At 40.6% G+C, this 22784-nt stretch overlaps 1 protein-coding gene across 5 annotated transcripts in view; it reads left to right on the top strand.

Moving 5' to 3' along the window:
- The window catches only part of stard13a (StAR-related lipid transfer (START) domain containing 13a), a 59658-nt gene that overhangs the window by 24349 nt on the left and 12525 nt on the right, over positions 1-22784 (top strand). Inside the window, exon 1 of one of the 5 annotated variants that reach the window (XM_031280622.2) lies at positions 10219-10707. The exons of 2 other annotated variants lie outside the window; for them this stretch is intronic. In XM_031280622.2, coding sequence (XP_031136482.1) covers positions 10584-10707 — 124 coding nt within the window. In that variant the 5' untranslated portion in view covers positions 10219-10583. Of the gene's footprint in view, positions 1-10218; positions 10708-14892; positions 15563-20402; positions 21551-22784 lie in introns of those variants that run through there. 2 more of the 5 variants (XM_031280620.2, XM_031280623.2) reach the window with 2 other exon arrangements.

The following is a 22784-nucleotide window of genomic DNA, read 5'->3' as shown; positions in this document are numbered from 1 at the left end:
TAATGACGGTGGCTTGTTGTGGTGTTAACGTGTGTGTGTGTGTGTGTGTGTGTGTGTGTGTGTGTGTGTGTGTGTGTGTGTGTGTGTGTGTGTGTGTGTGTGTGTGTGTGTGTGTGTGTGTGTGTTAGTAGCTGTGATGTGTAGACCCACCAGAGTGCATACATTAAAGGTTGTGATGCTAGGAGGTCCCTTATTTAATCAGTGCTTAGTAAGTAAGTAAGTGTGTGTGTGTGTGTGTGTGTGTGTGTGTGTGTTTGTGTTGAATATTGCAGCAGTGCTTTAACGAGTCTGGAAGTGGATTTGACTTTAGTCCCAGTCTCTCCCTGTGTTTCTTCCCTTACCTCTCCCTTTTCATTTTGTCTTTCTGCCCTCTGCTGTCTTTTCTGATCGTTCAAACTGTAACTTGATCTCCACAGTGATTTTGTTCATTTCCTTGTCTATTTTCCATCTTGATTTGTTTCATTGTAACTGTTTTCTGTGTTGCATGATAGTATTTCTGTCTCCCTTAACCTCCCTATGAGTCCTGTGTGCTGCTTCTTATGCATTTTTTCTCTGTGTATAAGAACACACATGCAACACGACTTGCAATATGCATTAATAAACAAATAAACACATTTAATGTACATCTACAGTATATTGTTATTCTATCCCAAACCTCTTATCCAACCTTGACTCTCTCTTTAGTCTTAATGGTAATTTACTAAACCCAAAAATAGTAGAAGTGAGGAGTGTCCTGGAATGTATCTGAAAGCACTCAAACAATTATAAAATAATGCACATTAACACTGATAAATTGATGGTTAAAGTAATTATTATTGCGAAATGATAAGAGAAAGATAAACCTCATCACAAAACCCAGAAGTCAGGAATAGAAAAGAAGGTCTTTCTGACCAGGGAGACAGAAAATGCATCAAATATAGTTTTCAAGACCATGATTGTCTTAAGAAAGTAGGATAAGCTATAATATGGTCATGTGTACATCTTCTGACAACTCACTAGAGAATATACATTATGTATGTAGGAAGAGCAAATGACATTCGTCCGACCTATTTTAAAGTCTTTACCATACACCATGTCATTTAATAAAGTAGTCTTCTGCTTCCAGGTGAGCCAAATTAGGTCACAGTAATCAAAACTTGAATAAATGATAAAACAATGTTTCATGCAAGTTTACTTTTCACAGAAAAGATTAACATGGCAAAACATAGAATAACAGGGACCTTAAAGTTACAGTACAAGTTTTCATGTATATTTGTTTGTACACTGTTTTTATATTCTTATGTTGAATTTCCATATAAAAAAGCTGACTGTAAATGTCAAAAATGTTAAAAATCAATGAATGATCAATTTGATTTATTATCAACTTAGTTATCAAATCGATTAACAAAATCCATCACCGTTTACAGCTCGTCTTCCTGGTTCAACTTTGACCTAACATACTTACACATTTGTGCACACACAGTTTTCATGTGCAATATTATTACAATTTCGGGTGTGCTCACTTTCGGTTTTAACTACGAATAAAGTGGTTTGTAATAATTGTTTGCCTTTGTTTTCTGCCTACTACGACTGGAAAGAATACTGATGAGATGAGAACCAAAACAGTAAAGCTGCAGGCCACAAAACCAAAACAATGAGCTGAAAGATTGTAAAACTCTACTACTTGTGTATTTGTGTGTGTATGTGTTGGCATGTGTGTTTGGTAACACACATATGAGTGCATATTTGTGTATGTGTTTGTGTGTGGTCCTGCAACCCTACACTAGCACAGAGAAAAGGCTTGAGTAAGCAGGTTGGTCCTTGAGGATTTCGCTGCTAAAATGCTTATTTTAACAGCTCAAAACCGCGCTACATGTGTAGCACACCTAAGTGTCTTTAAAATGAGACACTCAGCAACAAGTCCTCCTATCAGCATGTGATCTGCACTCCCATGACCTGTGGAGTTTCCTCCGTGTCCATTAGCTATTGTTCTCCCTCCCGGTCCTGCCCCAGGTCCTGCTACTTCCATACCACAGTCTGCACCCTGTAGCCCTACGCACTCGGCTTTCAAATCCCCCATGTCTGTCTCAAAATAATATGTCTACCCCTTTCATTCAGTTCAACACGTTATACCTCAGGTTGAGTCTGCTTCCCTTATCTCAGCCCCCTTTTCCCTATTTCCCATCTGTATCATCTCTCTTCCTTGGTCCTTATGGCTGAGACCTTTGCTTTGTGTCCCCCGGCCTCAGGCAGGCCACAGTGATAGCCATCTCCAGCTGTAGGTGATCCAGTCTCCAGAATAAGAGGTGGATGATGTCAACAGATTTTTCTTTGCAGGCCGGACAAGCGAAGTTGTTGTTGTTGTTGTTGTTACTGGAGAGAGAGAGAGAGAAAGTACAGTATCTGGGATAGACACTTAGAATTAACTCCTGACCAACTTTCCTCCTGGCCCATTTTTTCTGAAGGAATTGACCAGAGCAGCATTCCTTGACGGCTGGTGCAGAAATATTGACAGAGACTGTTGATACTGTTGATTCAAGCACATGTGAACAGGTATAATATTGGCTTTTTGTAATGTTGCCGTTTCAGTTCAGGCTCTTTTATGATGACATGATAAGCAAATGTATCCTAAAATATTATAAAAGTATGCATTATTTCTTCATTCCACTGTATATTAGTGAAGATCAAACTCAAGTGTCAGGCAGGAAAATGTGAATAGTTTCCACTCAGACTTGATCCTTCTTCCACTGGAAAATCAAATGACTTCAAGCTTTTAACAAAAATTACATCACATTTTTATTGTTTGTCTGAATGTGGGATCTCCAGTGCTGCCATCATCTGTCCTCCCCTCTTCATTTCCTCTGTTGCTGAGTCTTCACTGCCTTTGCTTTTGCAGGAAGGACCTGCCAATCACAGTCTGATGTATCAGAGTCAAGGGTCAAGTTAACAATATCACCTCTGAATACTAAACATGGTGGCGATTTAAAAAAAAATATTTCATGTTTCAAACATAGATCTATGAGAAAGGACATACTTTCTTTGTGCAATGGAGTTTGTTCCTTTACTTATTTTAGCTTTTATTTACCTCCACATAAATGTTTCTAATTATATAGAAGCAACTTTACTTTTCTGTGAAACTACATGTTTTTGATAATATAGAGTTTTCAGCTCATGTTATGCCGCTGAAGGTAAAGAACACGATCACGAGTAAACACATGAACAGATGTGATTTGAATCCTGCTGCATTGCTCTTTGAAATGTTTTTTTGAGGAAGTGAGCAACATATGGAATTACTATGTGATTCACAGTAAGATGATTAGGTGTGTGTGTGTGTGTGTGTGTGTGTGTGTGTGTGTGTGTGTGTGTGTGTGTGTGTGTGTGTGTGTGTGTGTGTGTGTGTGTGTGTGTGTGTGCTTTCAGGGATCACTGAAAAGAGATAGTATGAGCTAGGAATGTCAAGGTTACACAGTGCCATCTGTTCAATGGTTTCATTTAATCCGGAGGTTTTCCACTTAAAGCAGACTGGTGGTGCTCACTAAAGGTAACAAGCTGCAGACATTTTATTTTACAGGATGTGGAATGCTTCTGTTGTATGAAGATGATTCACCATCTGGATTTGTCATTTGTTTAGTTTTGAATGCATTGCAACCAAAGATTTCAAGTAAGCAGTTATTAAGGTGACATACATTATAGTCTCGCTTTGCCAGACCTTCCTCTGCAGCACTGCGGAGCTCTGGTTTATTGGCATTTCTTTAAACCAATCACAATCGTCATGGGCGCGGAGGAGGCACAGTGTCGCTGCAAATTAGCCTCGGGAAAGAACTTGTTTTGGTGGAACATGTGTATGTTTAAAAGTTGTTTTAGTCATGTGAGAGAAAACTCAGATTGGACAGATAGTCTAGCTAGCTGTCTGGATTTACCCTGCAGAGATCTGAGGAGCAGTTTACCATAGTCCTCAGAAATCGACTGGAGTTTAAAATTCCAACACAAAGAAAGCAGAAGGACACGGACAATGGACGAAAAGACATGCATCCAGCGGAACTTCCGGCGGCACTGTAGCAAATCCCGGAAGTGGAACGTCGTGGACATAGACTAGATACAGTATAAGTATGGGCGGGTTATGCATGCATGTGTGTTTCGGTTTCAAACAATAGAGTCAAGTGAGCTGAGCAGCTTGGCCTGAATGAATGAGTGTTGCTGAAAATAGAAGACAGAGACCAGGGAGACAGTGGCAGGGATGAAGAGGAGAAAATATGAGCAGGGAGAGGTGGAGGAAGGGAAAGAGGGTACACAGTAGCTGAGCAGATGTGTTAATTTAAGGAAGCTGGGAGAGAGGAGTGGGTTGGACAAGATGCGTTTGTCACATACTTTGATCACGTGGTTGTGTTGCATCATTGATCAGCCTGAACTCGCTAACCCAGACTCTGTGCCTTTACAGCTATTGACTTTTTACAGTAATACTATCACAGTGCAGGAGAGTCAGTGACAGAAATGCCTGGAAACTGGAAGTTGCATGTTCACAACAGACAAATGTATTCAAAATTCAGTTTAAAATGACATTAATTACATTACATTACATGTCATTTAGCTGACGCTTTTATCCAAAGGGACATCCAATTATGTGCTTTAAACCCTGAAGGTACATACTCCAGACAAGTAGCAAGTGCAAGTACATTAGCTTTAAAGCTACATTGTGTAATTTTTTGAGTTGATTCTTAGCAAAAAAACCTTTGTTCTTTCACAAATATGTGCTCATTCATGTATAATTACTTCCACCAACTAATCAAAGTATTCTCGTACGCATAGAATCTGCCATTCAGAATCATTCAGAATACATACTAGCGAGTCGCTCGAATGGCGGCAGCCATGTTGCGCCTCCATCTTTAAAATACATTAGCCAAAGAGGGACATACCTCCGCCTTTCGCGCTTTTACACTCAGTGGCACCGTGACGAATGCCAGGGAGGGGGAGAAGATTACTTGCGACTGTCGGCAGATTTGAAAGCCTGTTGAAAATGGAGGATTGCGCCTATTCTTCAGGACATGTAACAGAGTCGCTAAGGAAGTTAAAAAGAGAATTAAAACAACAACGCGACAGGCAAAGCAACAAGACCAAAGTTAATATTGGAGTGGCTTTTCCAAGATGGAAAGAGCTCATAAGGAGCAAGGATTTTAAAAGGGACACCAAATTGCCTGCTTTCTTCTCAAAAGGTAATTCTGCCTACAGTATTTGTGTAAATTCGAGGTTTTATAGTTGCTTGGCTAACTATAGCATGGTTGTGCATAACGCTAGAACAACGTCTAGGATACTTTTCCTTGCGTCAATGATGAAAAAGGATTGTCTATCTTGTAACATAAACGTAATCATATGTCTCGTGATTTCCCTAGCAGACAACTCACGTAATGGAGTTGTAACACTGACTAGCTACAGCTAGAAAAGCTGCGTGTAAACTAAGATACCAAGAGCTAATTTCGGTTTCATTAACATTGTTCATATTGCTCAGAGAAATATATTAAAAACACAAATCTCCGTTGCTTTTCTCCTACGCTGTAAACATTGCCTACACTATTAATCTCGTACAACAGAATAGCGATAGCACTGATACTTTACTAACATTAGCTTGCATATGTTTGGGAACCTGATAGCTGATGTTAGCAATGAAATGGTACCAAAATAACGTAAAACTATTATTACACTGGAAGGAACACTCACGGACGAAGTTGTACTTCTTGGACTAATACGGCCACCGTAGGAGTTAGAACGCACTCGGAATGGGAGGGGCTAGAAAGTAATATTCAGTTGGTTGTCATATACAATTTCACCGCTAGATGGGAGAAATTCTTACACAATGTAGCTTTAAATAAGCAAAACTACAAAGAGCCGTATGACAGTGCAGCTTTAAGAGTATTTATATTTTTTTTTTTTTTGTTATCCGAGGTGCAGTCGGAAGAGAAGTGTTTTTAGCCTTCAGCGGAAGATGCATAGGCTTTCGGCTGTCCTGATAGGGAGCTCATTCCACCATTTAGGAGCCAGGACAGCAAACAGTCGGGATTTTGTTGAGTGATTAGTGAGACATTAATGAATGCACCAGTTTTAATTTGTAATTGTGATTTAGAAATACTTAAGTTTTAGTGGTTAAGAATGATGTTCAGACATATTACAGGGGTATTTGTAAAATTGTCTCTAGCCATTGGAGGCAGATAATAAAAAACAGGGCTTTGAACACCATCACTTTGTGACCATCACTCTGTGCAGAATTTCTGACTCATCATGCTGCCTATTTGACACAATTTCCTAACCTGAAATGACCTGACAGAAAGAAGAGGGAGAAACTCGACCTCCTCCCCCTGCTCCATCTTCTCCTCCTCTTTTCTGCCTCCAAACCTGCCTTCTCCAAACCATTCCTGTCCATTTCTGTAACCGCTGCAAGATCTGATTGCTCTCCTGCTGGAGACGCCCATGCTCTGCTGTGTATTTGTTCTGAAAATGAGATCCCGGGTCCGTCCACAGAACATGTCCATTGTGATGCTTTGATTGGCTGTTTGAGCCCAGGAATGTGTTAGGTTAGTGTTTTGATTGGCTGCTGCTGTGAGACAGTGCTCCTGTGGTGTTTTCTCTTCCTGCCCGGGGTAGAGGTTGACCTCAAGGATCAGCTCACCATCCACATATCATAGCCTTCAACATCACAGCGGAGAAATACAAAACCAAAGTCACTGGAAGTTCTGTGGTTTTCACACAGAAGTGTTTAATTTCTGACCTGTGGCCTCTTTCTTTCTTACTCTTTCTGTTTCTCGACCTCAACCCACAATCCACTCTGTTTCTATAGTTTCTTCTGTCCCTTTCAGTCTCCGCCACCCGGTCCGATTGTATTTCCATACTGGTGCTACAAGACATTTCATCCTTCATCCTTTCCTAAAAAAGCAAATGAAAAAGCTGCATGGCTTTTCAACAATGCTGCATTCTAATTAGCTGGTTGATATCTGTGACCAATGTTTGCGTTAAAGGTCACTTTTGGCTGTGCTAAAGATCTATGTTATAATTTCTCAATCACTGATAAAGGTGATTGCGTATCAATGAAAGTGGCAGTCCACCAATGTCATATGTCACTTCTGTATAATCATGGGACTCACAAGACACAGATTAAAAAACTGAAGCAGCAGGGGCCTAGATATTCTGACTTTTAGTCTCTAGTATGGGTTAAGATTTAAGAAAGCAGAAGACAGCTGTTTTCACAGGCAGAGTAGTACTACTCAAGACGAGTAAACTGAAGCTCACATGTAAAATCAGTAGAGTTCCCCTTTAAAAAATAGGCGGTTTAAAAAAAAGAACTAATCTGGGACCTTGTCATTAGTGATGCAGATTCAAGTCAATAAAGATTTTAGATTAACTTTGCAGTAATTTTGCAATAAAGCGTGTTTTGTGAAATTTGTCTCCAGATAATGTTGCATCTTTTCGGTCACTCTTCTGCTTATCCCAATAAATTTACCATAGAACTTGTATTTGTAGTAAATGTTTCAAAGGATTTAAAGAAACACAAAACATGTCAATGGTACTTAATCCTCTCAGATTTATGTCAAATATGCTCTGATTATAAACCAGTTGTGCCTGTAGTTGGCTGTGATAATATCCCTTAATCCCACGGCCCACACATGACCGCATTTGCACAGGCAACTCAGGTCACAAGGTAACGTGTGTGTATGCTCAAACTGAATACATATGCATCCACTTATACTTTAGTTTAGGCATGCTTTGTATTTGTGTGGGTTTAACATTATTTGCATACGTTTGCTTTTCATGTCTGTATGAAGAATGTCCATGTCTCTTTGAGTGCTGAGAAAGCTGGTCTTCATGCCGTCACTCTGTCTGGTACCTTCAGGGTTTATGTTACACTTTGGTGTTACGCTGTTTCATGGTTGTAAAATAACCTATTTTGGTGTATGTGTATATCAGTTACGGCATAACTTCGACCACACGCATGTGGTTGTACAAACATCTGAAAAAGAAATGCACATGCAATCTGTCACACAGACTCTATTTCTACCACAGATATTGTTTCTTGAAAAAACGATTAATCTATGATGAAAATAATTGATAGTTGCAGCTCAATATTTTACATTTGTATGTGTAATGTCTGCACACCAACTTCAAATGAACCATTAGGAGATGAAACATTGTCATGATGTTAGTGTGCATATAACTACTATACTAATATAAAGTAGTAAAAGTAAAAAATCAATCGGAGATCAAATCAGAAAGCTGCTTTGCTCTGTAAATAGGGGTGATGACTGCCTTTATATTATGCGTCAATAGTAGGTAATTGTAAATTTCTTCCACTCTTCACCAACTTGTTTTGCAATGTGAATACTGTCCCATTATTCCCAGTCTCCTTCCTTTCATTTTCACCATTTGAAAATAATTATATGCAATAGAAACATGCTGTGTGACTTTAAAATTTGTCTCATCCTATTTGCAAATATAATGCTTGTGAATCCCATTAAGCTGTTTTCGAAACAGAAAAGAAAATTTCATCAGATATTTTATTCCATAAATCATTTAGCATGTTTTCTTCCTCTCGTCCCACATAGGATGTTCTATATTTTGGTGTTCTTGTCAATCGACTGCTTTAGTCTCCCCTCAGCTCCTTCCTTCTGTCATTCCTTCTCCATTCAGCCCCTCATTGTTCATCATTCTTTCCCTCTAAAACATTTTCCCTATCATCACTGCTGACTGCCAGTGCCAGCCATGAATCTCAGTGGTGTAACTCAGGAATATATATCACCACAGCTAAACTGTCAGCAGACACCAGGCCAGGGCAAGCCAGGGAAAGTAGGGCCATGAACTCCACCCTTAGTAACTCTCCCCTTCAACATGATAGGGAACCAATCTGAAATCACATTTTGAATGTAGACTACATTTTTCTTTCCCAAGCGATTATTAATAGCCCCATTTATGACAGTCAACCATTACAGTAAAGTGGTATTTTGTGTCCAGAAAAGGCTCAATGGTGTTTTAAGCCCCCAACGTCTCCTTCCAGGCAGCGCTGCGACCGTTGACTTCAAGGCACCTAACCCTAACCTTAACCCTAACCATAATCATAACCATAACCATAACCATAACCATTCCCTAATCCTAGTGCCTTCCAGGCAGCGCTGCCTGGAAGGAGACGTTGGGGGTTTAAAACACCGATAAACCCAGAAAAGTGCAGGTTTCTGCTGACTACTCTGGATGTCAAGCGTGTTTCGACAGGCCGAAATGTTGACTCAGGTCTCTGCTCATGGATCCATGCTGACCTGGAACTCAACACCACCAACAGGACATCCGATGGTGTCAGGCAGACGGCAGCTGTAGAGCGTCCTGGCCGGTCTGATCACTCTGTCTGACATTCCTGGGATAACATGGGAATAGCGCATAGCTCAGAATGAAACTCTTGACCTGTCAGAGGGGGGAATGTGACTCACAAAGAGAGACAGCTCAGACGGCTGATGTTTGTGCACTTTCACTTTAGGCTGTCAGCCTGACTGGAGCATGCATGCTGTTGAGTACACTCCTCTTAATCTCTGTTAGTCAAGCACATATTCAGTTACTCATATTGTGATCCAAGCACCTACTGGTGCAGTTAAACGAAAAACCTACTGAAAGTTTGGATTATTTTGTCCATTTTGTTATGTTTTTCTTATTCCTGAGGATAACTGCCACATTATTCCCACAACCGTGAGAATTTGCTGCTGTTCTCAGTTTTTCTGTTGTTTTAAATTGCATACTTTTTGAAATGTTGAAAGACATATGCTTGCATTTTTTTTTTTTACTTCTGCTGTGTGTTTTAACATTACTTCTTTAAGATTTGAAACATTAATCAGTTGGAAAGGAAGGGAAATAGGGAAAATAAGGGAAATGATTAAGTCAATCACTACTGAAGCCCAACATGTCTGTTGCAACAGTGCCCTGCCCCCTGCCCTGTAATGTTAGATTTGTGACTAAATGACCAGAGATGCTAAAGAAAGCTTTTCCTGGCAACACAACTCAGTTGCAACTTTGTGTGTGTGTGTGTGTGTGTTATTAGTGTGTACCATGGGGATTGAAAGAGATCCTTGTTTGAGTAGGTGGGTTTGGGTCATGGAGAACGTGTGTGTGTGTGTGTGTGTGTGTGTGTGTGTGTGTGTGAGTGAGAGAGAGAGAGCGAGAGAGAGAGAGAGAGAGAGTCTTACACATGGGGAGGGGGGAAACCGCCTCTCACATCTGGCTCGCCATGTCAGAAGTCCAGACTCACATGCAGAAGTTACATTGAAACATTGCTGCACTTTCGCCCTTTCAAGATGACTCGAACAGGAGGCTGAGGAGGGCGTTAATTCAAACAGTATATCTTAGTGGGTCAAAACCCTGCGAATAGGACTTCATCCGCCTCCGCTGGTGCAGGAAGGTGACGCAACGCGAGAGCCTCATACCAGGTGAAGCGGTGACGACCATTGCGGCTAGACGCAGCAGCCGGGGCTCACCGTCCCAGTCAGCCGGGGCTGTTCACAGTGGAATAAAGGGGGGATTAAGGAATAACGGGTATTGACGGAGCGCTGGTTTTAGTCAGGGAGTATGCGTCCGGCTGCACCGCAATGACAACCCAGCGAAGATCTGCCAAGCTACAGCTGCGGCGGTCGATCAGCGAGCAGCTGCGGGACTCCACGTCCAAGGCTTGGGATCTGCTGTGGAGGAATGTCCGGGAGAGACGGCTGGCAGGTCAGAGAGCCAAAAACCAATGGAAGTGAAACTTGTTTTTAATAGCCTATGCGGAATACTTCAGTTCCAATACAATTCAAATTTTGACTTACACAAGTCTGTCTAATATCAGGCTAAATAACAGCCGCATGAGCCGTGGACTGCTTTAAATATTAAACATAGATGCATCATGGTCTGGAAATTGATTTCTGACTGCATGGATGTATAGTTGTCTTATGCTTGTCACTGTTGGAGGTCATCATTTTCACGCCTTTTTTCAGTACCGCTACAAGGGATTTAAAACAACTTTGCTGAATGATATGCTATGGATATTGAAGACAAAAGTTTATCTTAGTCTATGTGCTGCATATAGACTGTGTTATGTTATGCCTGTAGCGTCACGCGCAGCGCGCTCCCTGATATTTTGGGAAGGTCATTGTCAAATTTAGTGCTGAAAACAGCGCAGGCATGTGCTGTGGACAGGAGTCCAGCCGGGGCTTCAGATGCCGTTCGCTCAGCATTTGTTGTTCTAATCTAGAGAATAGTCTATTTTGTTTATTGCATTTTCGAGAGAGCGAGGGGGGTTACTATCTTGGATTACGCATTCTATATATGTGCGTGGAGTCAAATATTCTATGTAGGCGACAATGCACCAAGTTTGGAGGGTCAGTCGGTTCGCTCTATATTTACAGTGGCTTGGATGCGCAGACTTGACTCTCTCTCAACTGTGCGTCAGAGAGGGAGGAGAAGGTGAGGAGATAGAGAGAGCTGCATCTGTCTCCTCGGCTTAATGTAATTACCAAAATGTCTGCCTCTTAAGCAAATTAAAAGATAAACATTCCCACATTCACGACGCCACAAATCACCACAGGCCACGATCAGTCCCAGTCACTGTGCCTGTCAGGCGTATATCAAGTGCATAGCAGTGATACATCAAATCACAATGTGTGACCAGCAAAGGGCTACTTAGGCATTGTTAAAGATCATTTTCACTATTGCATGGTGGGTGACCGAATATTGCTTTATTGATGCTTTGTACACAATTAATAAGAGAGGAATATCAGTCAAATGGAGCATCAGAGAGCACCTGCTGCCTCAGTAATCCTCTTTCCCCTAATTTTTCACCCCTTCATCCTGTCCTCTAGCCAGAGCCCAAAAAAACCCTAAAACCCTCAGCCCCTCCTCCACCACCCCTCCCTCACCCCACTGCTTAACCCATCAGCTCACAAGGCACACAGTTCACATCTGTCTCGATCACATTTTGAGATGAGGGAACCTTAAAATGTGCACATCTGGCCTCACCGTTATGCTGGTATTCAGCAGAGCATTTTCCACTCTATGAATTAGCTGGAGCAATGGCATATTGTATAAGTTAGTCCACGTTAGGAGTTGGTCAGATGTTTTAAATTTGAAACTGTATTTGTCTGGAAATGATACATTTGGGCGATGAATACAATGAATTTGCTCCATGAAGTTTAATGTTAACAAAAATGAACATTTAGGAACACAGTAGTAATAATGTATACAGGACAAGCGCACATATAGCAATATTAATTGTCAGATAACTCAGCATCATGCAACTGTGATCATAACTAGTTGGATGCATTAATGAACAGATGAGTGACCTGAACTGATTGTTGAAGTAAATTGTGATTATGTTTCCATTCAATCATCCATGTGCGAGTGTGTAAACTGAGAGTACACAGCACCTGGATTTAGAGGTTTTTAGGTTAGCAGTGGGGGTCGGGTCTCCCTTTGCATGTGGGATTTGTGGGTCTTAGTTGCTTTGGTGTGTGTTGGTTATTATCATTATTCTCACTATATAGTCGCTGTACTGAAAATACTCAGCTAGCTGTGAGTAAAACCCAACGATTGTGTAGTTAAATTATGTTATGTGCTTCCTGCTGATCAATGTGAATTTCTCATTAGTGGCCTTGAATGAACTGAGGAATAAATTAAAGATAAATTCAGCAGCCCCCTGGTGTGCTTTCATAGATAATCTGAAGGCTGTATCAACAAACTGAGGTTTCAAAGCATTTAGCCACATGTCAAATAGCTTAATTTTCTCGTTTCCCTCAAGGATCTTGTTTACCTGTGTTAACAAGCAATTCTTCCTAAACTGCTCCAGAATATGCAAGATGCTGCTGCATGTGTTTTGTATAGGATTAGAAGAAGTACACACATTAGTTTAGTTTGTCACATAGTAGATAGGGTTTTTAATCTCTGTTGAGCCCATGTCAGGAATGGGGTCCCTTGGCTGTGTTTAACGCTATAGGTTAAAGATTAAAGGTGACCAGGCTTTGAGAGTCACAGCCCTGAAGCCTGGGAATAACCTGACTGTGGAGCTCAGAATGGTTACATTAGCGTCCAATCCTTTAGATCACTTAAACCCTCCCAAAAGGGCTTTTTTTAACCCAACCAGCCTTTTCCTATTTATACTTGTCTTTTAATATTGCCATTTTTTCTCTTCTGCTTCTATCTTTGTGATTGGTAAAAAGACTATATTGTATCACATAGATTTTTAGTACAAGTATTCACCTAAGGGCATCACATGATAGACTTACAATAAATGTTAGTGCAATTTCTATTTTCTTCATAAATATATCTTCAATTATATTTAGACCGAAACACATTCTTCAAGAGCTATGAATGAGATAATGACAAAGAGAACTTGTATTCAGGGATATAGTTTATATTGTATATCCTGTACTAGAGGCAAAAGTTTGGGTCATAATAATAGTATGAGATCACGACTTACAAAAATCTGAATATTGGAGTCACACAAAATGAGGCTATTTTATTTTCCTTTCTTCACATTGTCCAACTGTTGTTGTGTTGTGCCCCCACTCCCCGCATATTTGGTTCATCTTTACCATCACACAACTGCACATACTTTTTCAGTCTCCTCTTAAGTTTGTCTGTTTAGTTTCTGTTCCATCTTGGCCGGCTGTAACTGAGACAGAGAGCTGGATATTATATTACTGGCCGCTTACTACAGCCCTGCGCCAATCCATTTACACACATCTTTTTAACTCACTATCACATTACTGTGTTAGCCTGATGTTCCCTGCATTAGTTGGAAAGTTTGCTCGGTGCTCTGCATAGTGTATTTGCCAGTGTATCTAGACTGGCATGAAAAGTAATTAAAAAGTAAATTAATCTGTCCCAGATTTCCTCAAGAGGGCAGTCTCATCAAATTGAATCACAGATTTTATATATTACAACTTCAAACTATTCACTTGTTTTAAAGTATGACCTGCAGACTAAAAAACACTGCTGTAATACCTCTCATTTGTGAGATCAGGTCTGTGTGTGTGTGTGTGTGTGTGTGTGTGGGTGTGGGTGTGTGTGTGTGTTTGTGAGTGTTTGACTGCTGACCTGAAATTGACTTTGCTATGACCTACTTTTCATGTGCATCGCCATCCCATACCCCCTGCCTATTACCTCCCTAAATGAATTAAAATGACCCCCTATATCATCTAGTCCTGGTAAATCACTATTCTGTCAAATTAGGTCAGAGTCCTTCAGTGCATTCCATACATTTATCCTCCAAATTGGTTACTTTATGGCATCATTCAGTCACACATTTTAGACATTAGCATTGCTTACTATAACTATACAACATATTTGTGTTATTGAATGTATTGCTAAAGCATGGAATGTGGGTGTTGTATATGGGCTGGATCAGTTATGTTAAATTTCATGTGGTATGAACTTCATGGTGTGGATTTAGAGAACTTTTCTCAATGGCATTAAAATCCTACTCAACTTTAGTAACAATAGATTTGCTCCTACATACATTCCTCAGCGTCTCACACACCCACACACTCTCTATTGTTCTGCCCTTTCCCATGTTACATTAACATATGGTCTTTGGGATAGTGTCTTTTTTCCGGGCCTTTCCCCACTCTGATCACATCTCCAATCTCAGATATTTGCTTCTCTCTCACACACACACACACACCAACACACACACACACACACACACACACACACACACACACACAAACATACATGCATATTTGCCTGAGTAATGTACCAAACTGTGTCTTTTGCACAGCATCAGGAAGCAGGGCAGTATTCCCCAGGCTCTCGTGCAATTGGCTGCTGGTCATGTGACCAACAGGAAAGACCTTTTGGAAGCAAGAGTTTGTGAGTCTTACTCCCATCTCAGTTGTTGAGTTAGCATTTGTGTGTGGGTGGGGTGGGGGGGTGTCAGGTGGTGTGATGAAGTTTGTGTGTTTGTTCAACTGTGGCTAGTTGAAGGGAGGAGGCAGGCGGATGTGGAGCTGATTTGGCTTCCAGTGAGGGCATGTCAGAGACAGGAATTCAGGAGTGCTCACACAACAACTCATCAGGGTGAGAGAGGGAGGAAGACTTGTAGGTTTGTGAGGATTAGATTATGTTATGGAGGCTGTGGACAGCAGTATGACCATTATGAAAGATGTGGCAGTGACTATGGACAGTCTGGCACACAGAGCAAATTCTGCAGGGAATGAAGTGGCAGCAAACAACAGCCTGGAGCATGTGGGTGATGCAAACGTAATAGCAGCTGCCAAAGACGAGGATTTGAGGGACGATGCAGAAAGCGCTGACACCGTCAATGCTGAGGACAGCACGGACTGTGCTGATGCTACAGACACTAGGAGTATGGAAATTGATGACATCATGGACAGAATTGATCAAAGTGCCAAGGGCGACAGTAATGACTGCGAGAGTGACGGCGACAGCACCAATGAGGAAACCTGTCTAGAGGCCATGACACCTGATGGGCAGGACTACTACCTGAGGCTGGGCGACACCCCTCGACGGCGCTCTGTCCTGCGCCTCTCACGCATCATTGCCCGCAAACAGCTATTACGGAGGCTGGAACAAGGTAGAATTAGAGAGAGAGTGATAGCAAAGTTTAAATGTGTCCGTCAGCGTGATTAGATTTGTGATTGGGTTTACGGTGTCTTTTTACCTGATTAGTTGGATGTTCTCTCAAGAAAAAAGGAAGATATGTAAACTTTATCAACTTTTTCACATTGCTTGTATTTCTTCCTCCAGATTTGCTGTTTTTTTTTTTACAAAAGGGAGGTGGAACTGGGTGCAGATTCAAACAATGTACATTTTGATAAAGAAAGTGTCAGTTTTAAAGATAAAAAGGGCTTTTTTTATGTAGTACTTTTTAGTCTTCCTTTTTGGGGGATTTTTCAACATTACACCTATTCTTTAGAGGTTTATGCAACACCAAAAAGGAATAGACCCGACTTGTAGGAGTAGTCCATCTATCTTTTGTTTCATCTCGCTTTTTAAATATGCTTTTATTGGCAAGAGCTGACACACTACAGATTGGCAGTACTCGCAAACTTTCTGGTTTTAATCAGTCGAACATATGGAGCCACCTCTCCTCCAAAGATGTCTTTCATAAATCTGAAAGAAGTCATAACAAACCCTGAAGGACTGTAGTGTTATTGTTTTTGTCTATGTCCTCCCGACCAAACTGGTATTCCATGGCTACTTCCCCAACTTCCTGTCACATGACTCATGTTCCCCAAAGAGTGAAGAGAACATCCTACTGTTCAGAAAGAAGTTTGTTCAGTTCATTGTAGAAGATGAGTTATTCTCCCTGGTTTTCCAGGTGCAATGTTTGTACACTTAAAGATCAGATAGTGTTTGTTTTGTTTTTTGTTGTAATTTACCATGGCACATAACTTGGTCTTATGAGGGAGCAGAAACTTGTCAGGTCTTGTGTTAAGTTTTCTTTTTAACCCCCTGCTGACAAATGTCTCTGTGCGAGCCAAATCTTGTATGAAGCATCTAAAAAACTAATATGTGTGAAGGACAGAGAGAGAGAGAGAGAGAGAGAGAGAGATATGACAGCTGTGGCAGGTGAGGAATGTAGATGGAAAAGCATGTTTATGCCTGTGCTGGTTTTGGATGATGGTATGACTCATTTAATTTTCCCTCCCTGCCTCTTGCACTTATACACACTTCTCTCTCTCTCTCTCTCTCTCTCTCTCTCTCTCTCTCTCTCTCTCTCTCTCTCTCTCTCTCTCTCTCTCTCTCTCTGCCAAAGCAGATAACATAAATGAAAGGAAATTGACAATAACTGGCACAACATAAACTACAGTACTACAATACTTCTTATACTGCACTGTAACTTTTATTCTCGTATTTTATCTGTTTTACATTTTTTAATCTGTTTTCATGTAAAGCACTTTGAATTGCCCGGTTGCTGAAATGTGCTATACAAATAAAGCTGCCTTGCCTTGCCTTACAGCATAAAAACACCAACTTAAACATAAAGTGATAAAGGCACAAGGAGTACAATGGTACAGCAAAATCATTACACAACTTATATGGTTACAACTTTGTCACAATTTAGTGATTTACTCCTCTCTCTCTGTCTTACACATACTCTCCCCAGTTGCAATCCATGTCTTAGCAGCTGGTAGAGTCTCAGACAGACTTAAATATAAAAGAACTCAGTGACCTAACCAAATCTACATCTGATATTTCTCAAAAGCAATTAGTTCGATTCATTGATTGAATAAAGCAGCAAAAATCAATATTTTTATAATAACAATTAACAAATTACTATGTTACTTGCTCAGCACCTAATGGACAAAATTTGTGACTATCTGTACTAACTATAGTGGAACATTGAGCAGCTAAAAAGCCAGATATTTCACACAGGAGTTTGGGGAGACCAAAAGCAGAGCTAAAAGAAGAGTGAATATCAGACTCACCTTCATCAGGTGGCCATAAAGTTTCCGCTTTTTTGCTACATGGCCAAAACAAAATCAGTTGTTGCATGGTTAAAGGAAAAAAACAACAAAGAAGCTGTGTCCCAAATCTATACAAAATAATAATAATAATAATAATAATAATAATAATACATTTTATTTGTAGAGCACCTTTCATTGACAAATCAATCCCAAAGTGCTAGATTTCACGCAGGTTTTCAGAATGTACTCTGTTCACGCTGGAAAAGAGACAAAAATGAAGTATACTCAATACACAATATGAATTCTAAAAAAAAAAACAACAATCTGAGTGATGGACACTATTCTCCCACAAAGGAACTTCACACATATACATCAAAGCATTCAGTGACCCTGTGTGGAAGCATCTGCATTTGTTATGTTTCTCCTGTCATGTATTCAGGATTTCCTTTAAATTGTCACCAGTCTGTATTTTCTTACTCAGTGGCAGTTGTCTCTAGAGCAACTCTCATTAAGTGTATCTGTCAGATTAAAAGTTAATACTCACCACATGTTACTCTGCCAAACCACAAGGCTTTACTGAGCACTAAACTGTTTTAATGCAGCCAGCTAACAATAAATGCTCTAATGAATATGAATAAGAAGCAGCACACACATACATCATGTAACCATAGCCTGAAGCCATTTAATTATTAATTGACAGAAAGGTAAATGCATTGCCGTGACACATTGCTTTAACACCCTCTGCTGGAGAAAAAGTGGCATAACCAAATACTCAACTTGATCACCTTCAGTCTCATCCTATCTCATCCTATTAACATAGTCTATTAACACTACCCATAACACTCAGTGCTGTTAATTATTATGATCAACTGCTAACTCACAGCAGTCCTGCCATTTCTGTCATATTGTATATATCCAGGGCCGTATAACCTTATTGAGTGCTGCACAAGAGGCGCTGCGCCTGAACCTGTACCGATTTCATGCCAGCGTTGATGCTGTTTTACATTCCTATGCTCGACATCATCGCAGATGAGCCATGTGGGACGGGGCAGACATATTCCTCCTTCACGTCCCTCCCTTCCTCCCTTCCTTCCTCCATCCCTCTTTCTCTCCCATCACTCCTCCTTTGCCTTCTTCACTATTTCTTTTCCCTTTGTGACCTTTAAACATGAAGGACTAAGTGCTTTAGCTTATGTGGGAATATGGCTGCGTTCCAGGCACCCTGTGTGTGTGTGTGTGTGTGTGTGTGTGTGTGTGTGTGTGTGTGTGTGTGTGTGTGTGTAGTCTTGTAAAATAACTTTGACTGCTCAATTCATGCCTATACGGCCTTAACAAACTATAAGCGATCTCTTCTCTGCCCCTTATCAGTACGGTTATCTTCTCTAGTTATCAAAATAATTTTGACTGAAAGAACACATTTAAACTTAAACATCATTTAAGTATAACTTTTTAAAATTAACACTCTCTAGTTCTACTCTCTGTTGTAACTATTATCCCATCCAGATTCCCTCTGACATGTTCAGTCCAGGAACTTCCTGTTGCTGTTCTTAGCTCACATGCCGCTCTGGACGCCTGGGAAAAATCAGTGCAGGAAATGATGTCATGCAAGGCACTTCAGGGTCCTTGAGACCCAGCACAAGGCAGACATAACACTGAGAAAAGGCGGTCAGAAAGTCAAGGTTACTGGTGTTAAAAGGGAGTAAATTAAAGGTAGCGCAAAGAAAGGCAAAGGTACACTTTCAGAGAATAAGGCTGTGAGGACACTGGGGTACTTGTATTATGTGTATTATATTACATAGTTTGCGTCCTTGTTATGTAAGGAACTACCTTACAGCCTCTTTGTCCCACACATGGAGGCCCACATTCACACGCCCACACACACTCATACACATACCATCTGTCCACCTTCCCTGCTGTTGTTCTAGTGGCTTGCTGCCTGTTGTCATATATTTTCCACAGCAGGAATGCAGTGGCATGGAATAGACTGAAGGCAAAGCACGGTAGGCAGCTTGGATTAGCTCTGTCTGACTGAGTGCATTTGTGTGTTTTGTTGCTCACTAATAACATGTTTGTGTACTAATTAATCTCTTGATTAAATTTTGCACAGATGAATAGCAGTGCTTTGTTCCCATGCTGAAAGGAGCTCTACCACTTAGCACATTTGTGCACAAACACAAAGATGCATTGCCAACATACACAAACACTGTGATGAAGCATGCTGTTTTGTGTTTAAAAAAAAAACTTTATTTATAATTATTGATTACTTTTGATGCAACACTAGAAAAGTCAGCGTAATGGAGGTCAATAGATTAGTACGGATGTACAAGTATCCCTCATTTATTCATCTATAGGAACTAATTTAAGTGTTTCCATTGTTGTAGCACAGTAAGAAGCAAACAGCCAGAGCTTAACATGTGTGTGGATCTACAGAGGCATTCACTTGATTGTTGTTTAGTCCTTTAGAAGAACTCAAACTTTATCCTTAAGATCATTGGAGGATATTATGTGTTTGTCTTAATTATTTTGCAAAAACAGTTTGGAGAAATGGACAATGGTTTTGAAAACTTGCAAACAAGTTCATATGAAAAGTATTTGCCCGGAATATATAGTTTCATATTTAAAAAAAGCTTAGGCTCAGTAATTTCCTAAAATAGTTTTTAGGAAAAAATTACTCAAACAGAAGTAAATTGGTGACTATTTTCAAGATTTGGTGCACTCATGAGCATTTATCATACATACAACGCTGTTGACTCAAAATAAACTACAGTGCCAATGTTCATTGTAATGCCAACCTTTGCAATGGTGACGCTCATTGATATATTTTTAATGGATAACAATGTAGGTCTGTGGCTCAGAGGAATAAACAGAAATTATCAGGCTTTGGATACACAGACAACACTTGTTAGTAGGAACGTGGTCTTTTCATAGGATTTGTTGACTATAAGGAAATATAGAATGTCACCAGACTTAGCCTTTAACTTCATCGTAAGAAGCTCTTCATCTGCATCTCTGCATTATAGTTTCTCTAAAAAGAGTCTATATTCTTTTAAATCTTACATTCAGTAAATAAGCAGCTGGTGTGGTGTGTCTTCCTCCCTATGGCTTTCCCACAGGGTCTGTCCATCTTAGTTGCCCCCCTCCCACCCCAGCTGTCTGCCTGTCTCATCCTTTTTGTATTATTTGACTCACTGGGGGCAACATCTGGACTGTGCTAAATGTCTGTGCTGGTGTGTGTGATGCATGTGTGTGCGTATACACTGCATTCTCCCACACATTGTTCTTGTCTGCAGTTTTGTACAGTAAAGCAAAAGAAAGAGGCTGAGGTCAGAGTCTCCTTGCTGACCTGCCAGTAGCTTTTAGCTGACATTTGAAGTTAGCGTCCACCAGTCGTCCGTGAGCTCAGGGGTTGGCTGATGCAAACGCCAGCTGAAATTAGCCATTTCCTCCATGGACACGACGGGGTAACAGCAGCTCTGGTGATGACAAAGAAGATGTGGAGTTGGTGTCATCGACCAGATTTTTGTGGGAGCAAAGAGGAAGAAAAGATGAAGAGGTTTCAGTGAAAGTAGCAGATGGGACATATAGATGCAGGAAAGTATTGTTGTTTAGAGAAAGATCCTGAGGGGATGAGACGAGGTTAAGAGCAAGAAAGGTGCAGAAAGAGTACAGAGAGAAAATGTAAGGAAAGGGAAACATATTTAATTAGAAATACAGACAAAGGAACAGAAGTTAAGAGAAAATTACATTTGTATGAAAGATGTAAAAAGAAACTTACACAAGATTGAGGAAAGAGAGGGGAAGATCAAGTAACCAAAACAAGAGTGAGGTGAATAGTCTAGTGCAGCAGAAGCCAGAGAGAGCTGTAAAAATAGAGAGATATTGTATGTGGATCCTAACAAAGCAGAAAGTGCAAGAGAGGCGGTTAAGGAGAAAATTAGAGGGAAGAGAAAACCTGCATGGGGCAGGCTGGAAGAGGGAGGCAGAGTTGTAAACACAAGAGTTGGAAAGGCAGCGAGGACAAAAGTACAGAATCGTTGCCACTTGATGGAAAGCTGGATAGCAGCGAGTGGATGTGCTATGGCATGGAGAGGAAACTGAGCAAAGGAGAACGAAAGAGAAGCATGTCATCACCCACATCATGAGGGCTTCAAGTAAGTTCTCAGTTCTCTCACCCCACAGGCTGTCTCTGGCGTTTCTCTGTCTCTCCAGTCTATTTTCAGATTGTTACAAGAAATATTTTTCATGACCTGCACTCATGTTGCTTCATATATGATTTAGAGAGAAAGGAGTTATGCTGAGAATGCCGGGAGAGGAATGTAATTGCTGGATTGCGGTGAAAGGATAATTTCCTCAGACCGTTCTCATCTCTGATGGTGAAGAAGGATGCTTTTTTTTGCCCTACTGAACTTTGTCCCCTGTGTTTCTGCGGTGCCTCTCCCGTTTACTACCAGCACCTCTGAATGAGTGAATGAGACAAGTGAGAGTAGGAGTGGGCTTTTGAATAAGGTTTAAGATAAGTGCAGCGACGGCAGAATGCAGAATAATGCAGAAATAATGTTGCTGTTGGTGTTTTTTCGACGAGTGACATTATATTTAACAACTTTTTGTGGAAGTTTATACTATTTTGAAATTAAAACTTGTCTTATTTTGTCTTGTAATGATCTTGTAATCCATCCTTTATTTTTTTTACGTAATTTGTTTGATCTTGCTTTGAGTTTTTAGAAGATGTCCTTCTACAAACCCTGAGCTCCCACTCGCTCTCTTGCCCAGTTTGTTTTACGTAATATGGGTGTGTGTATTTATAGGTGTAAATGGGTTTATGCGTACGCATGTGTCTGTGTATATATTATATCTTTTTCATTGCTGTATTTTTTAATGTTTAAAAAAAAAAAAAAACTTGTGATCGCTGGGACCAAGATCATTCAAATGTCTTTGTCAGCACAAAGCTCTGCAGAGGGGGATTTAATCAGTGTCTGCTCATAAAGAGAACATATACACACACACACACACACACACACATACATAACAGTGCAGCGCTGGCAGTTTAGCAGTGTGAGCAAATACATACGCTGGCGGAAAAAAGTAGTAAAACAAATGCCTGTAAAAGTCTCGTGGTGCTGGCGGCAGCACCTAATGGGGTGTGGTGCCATGTAAGGTCTCTTAAATTTATGCATTAATGGCTGACATCTGGTTTATCTGAGTGGATATCACTAGTACAGGATGTATAATGTTAAACTGTGTAAATTATTTCCTTTGTCCCTCACTGGCTCACTTCCAGCTTTTTGAATCTCATCATTCCAGTGAATTCCCAGAGGAAAATGTAATTCTCTGAGATGTTCCTCCAGCGTATGCTAAAAATGCTGGGATAGGGATAGGGACAAATAC

This window comes from Sander lucioperca, chromosome 13 (genome assembly GCF_008315115.2).
Source record: "Sander lucioperca isolate FBNREF2018 chromosome 13, SLUC_FBN_1.2, whole genome shotgun sequence".
NCBI classification, from domain to species: domain Eukaryota; kingdom Metazoa; phylum Chordata; class Actinopteri; order Perciformes; family Percidae; genus Sander; species Sander lucioperca.
This window is presented reverse-complemented; position numbering and strand designations above follow the sequence as displayed.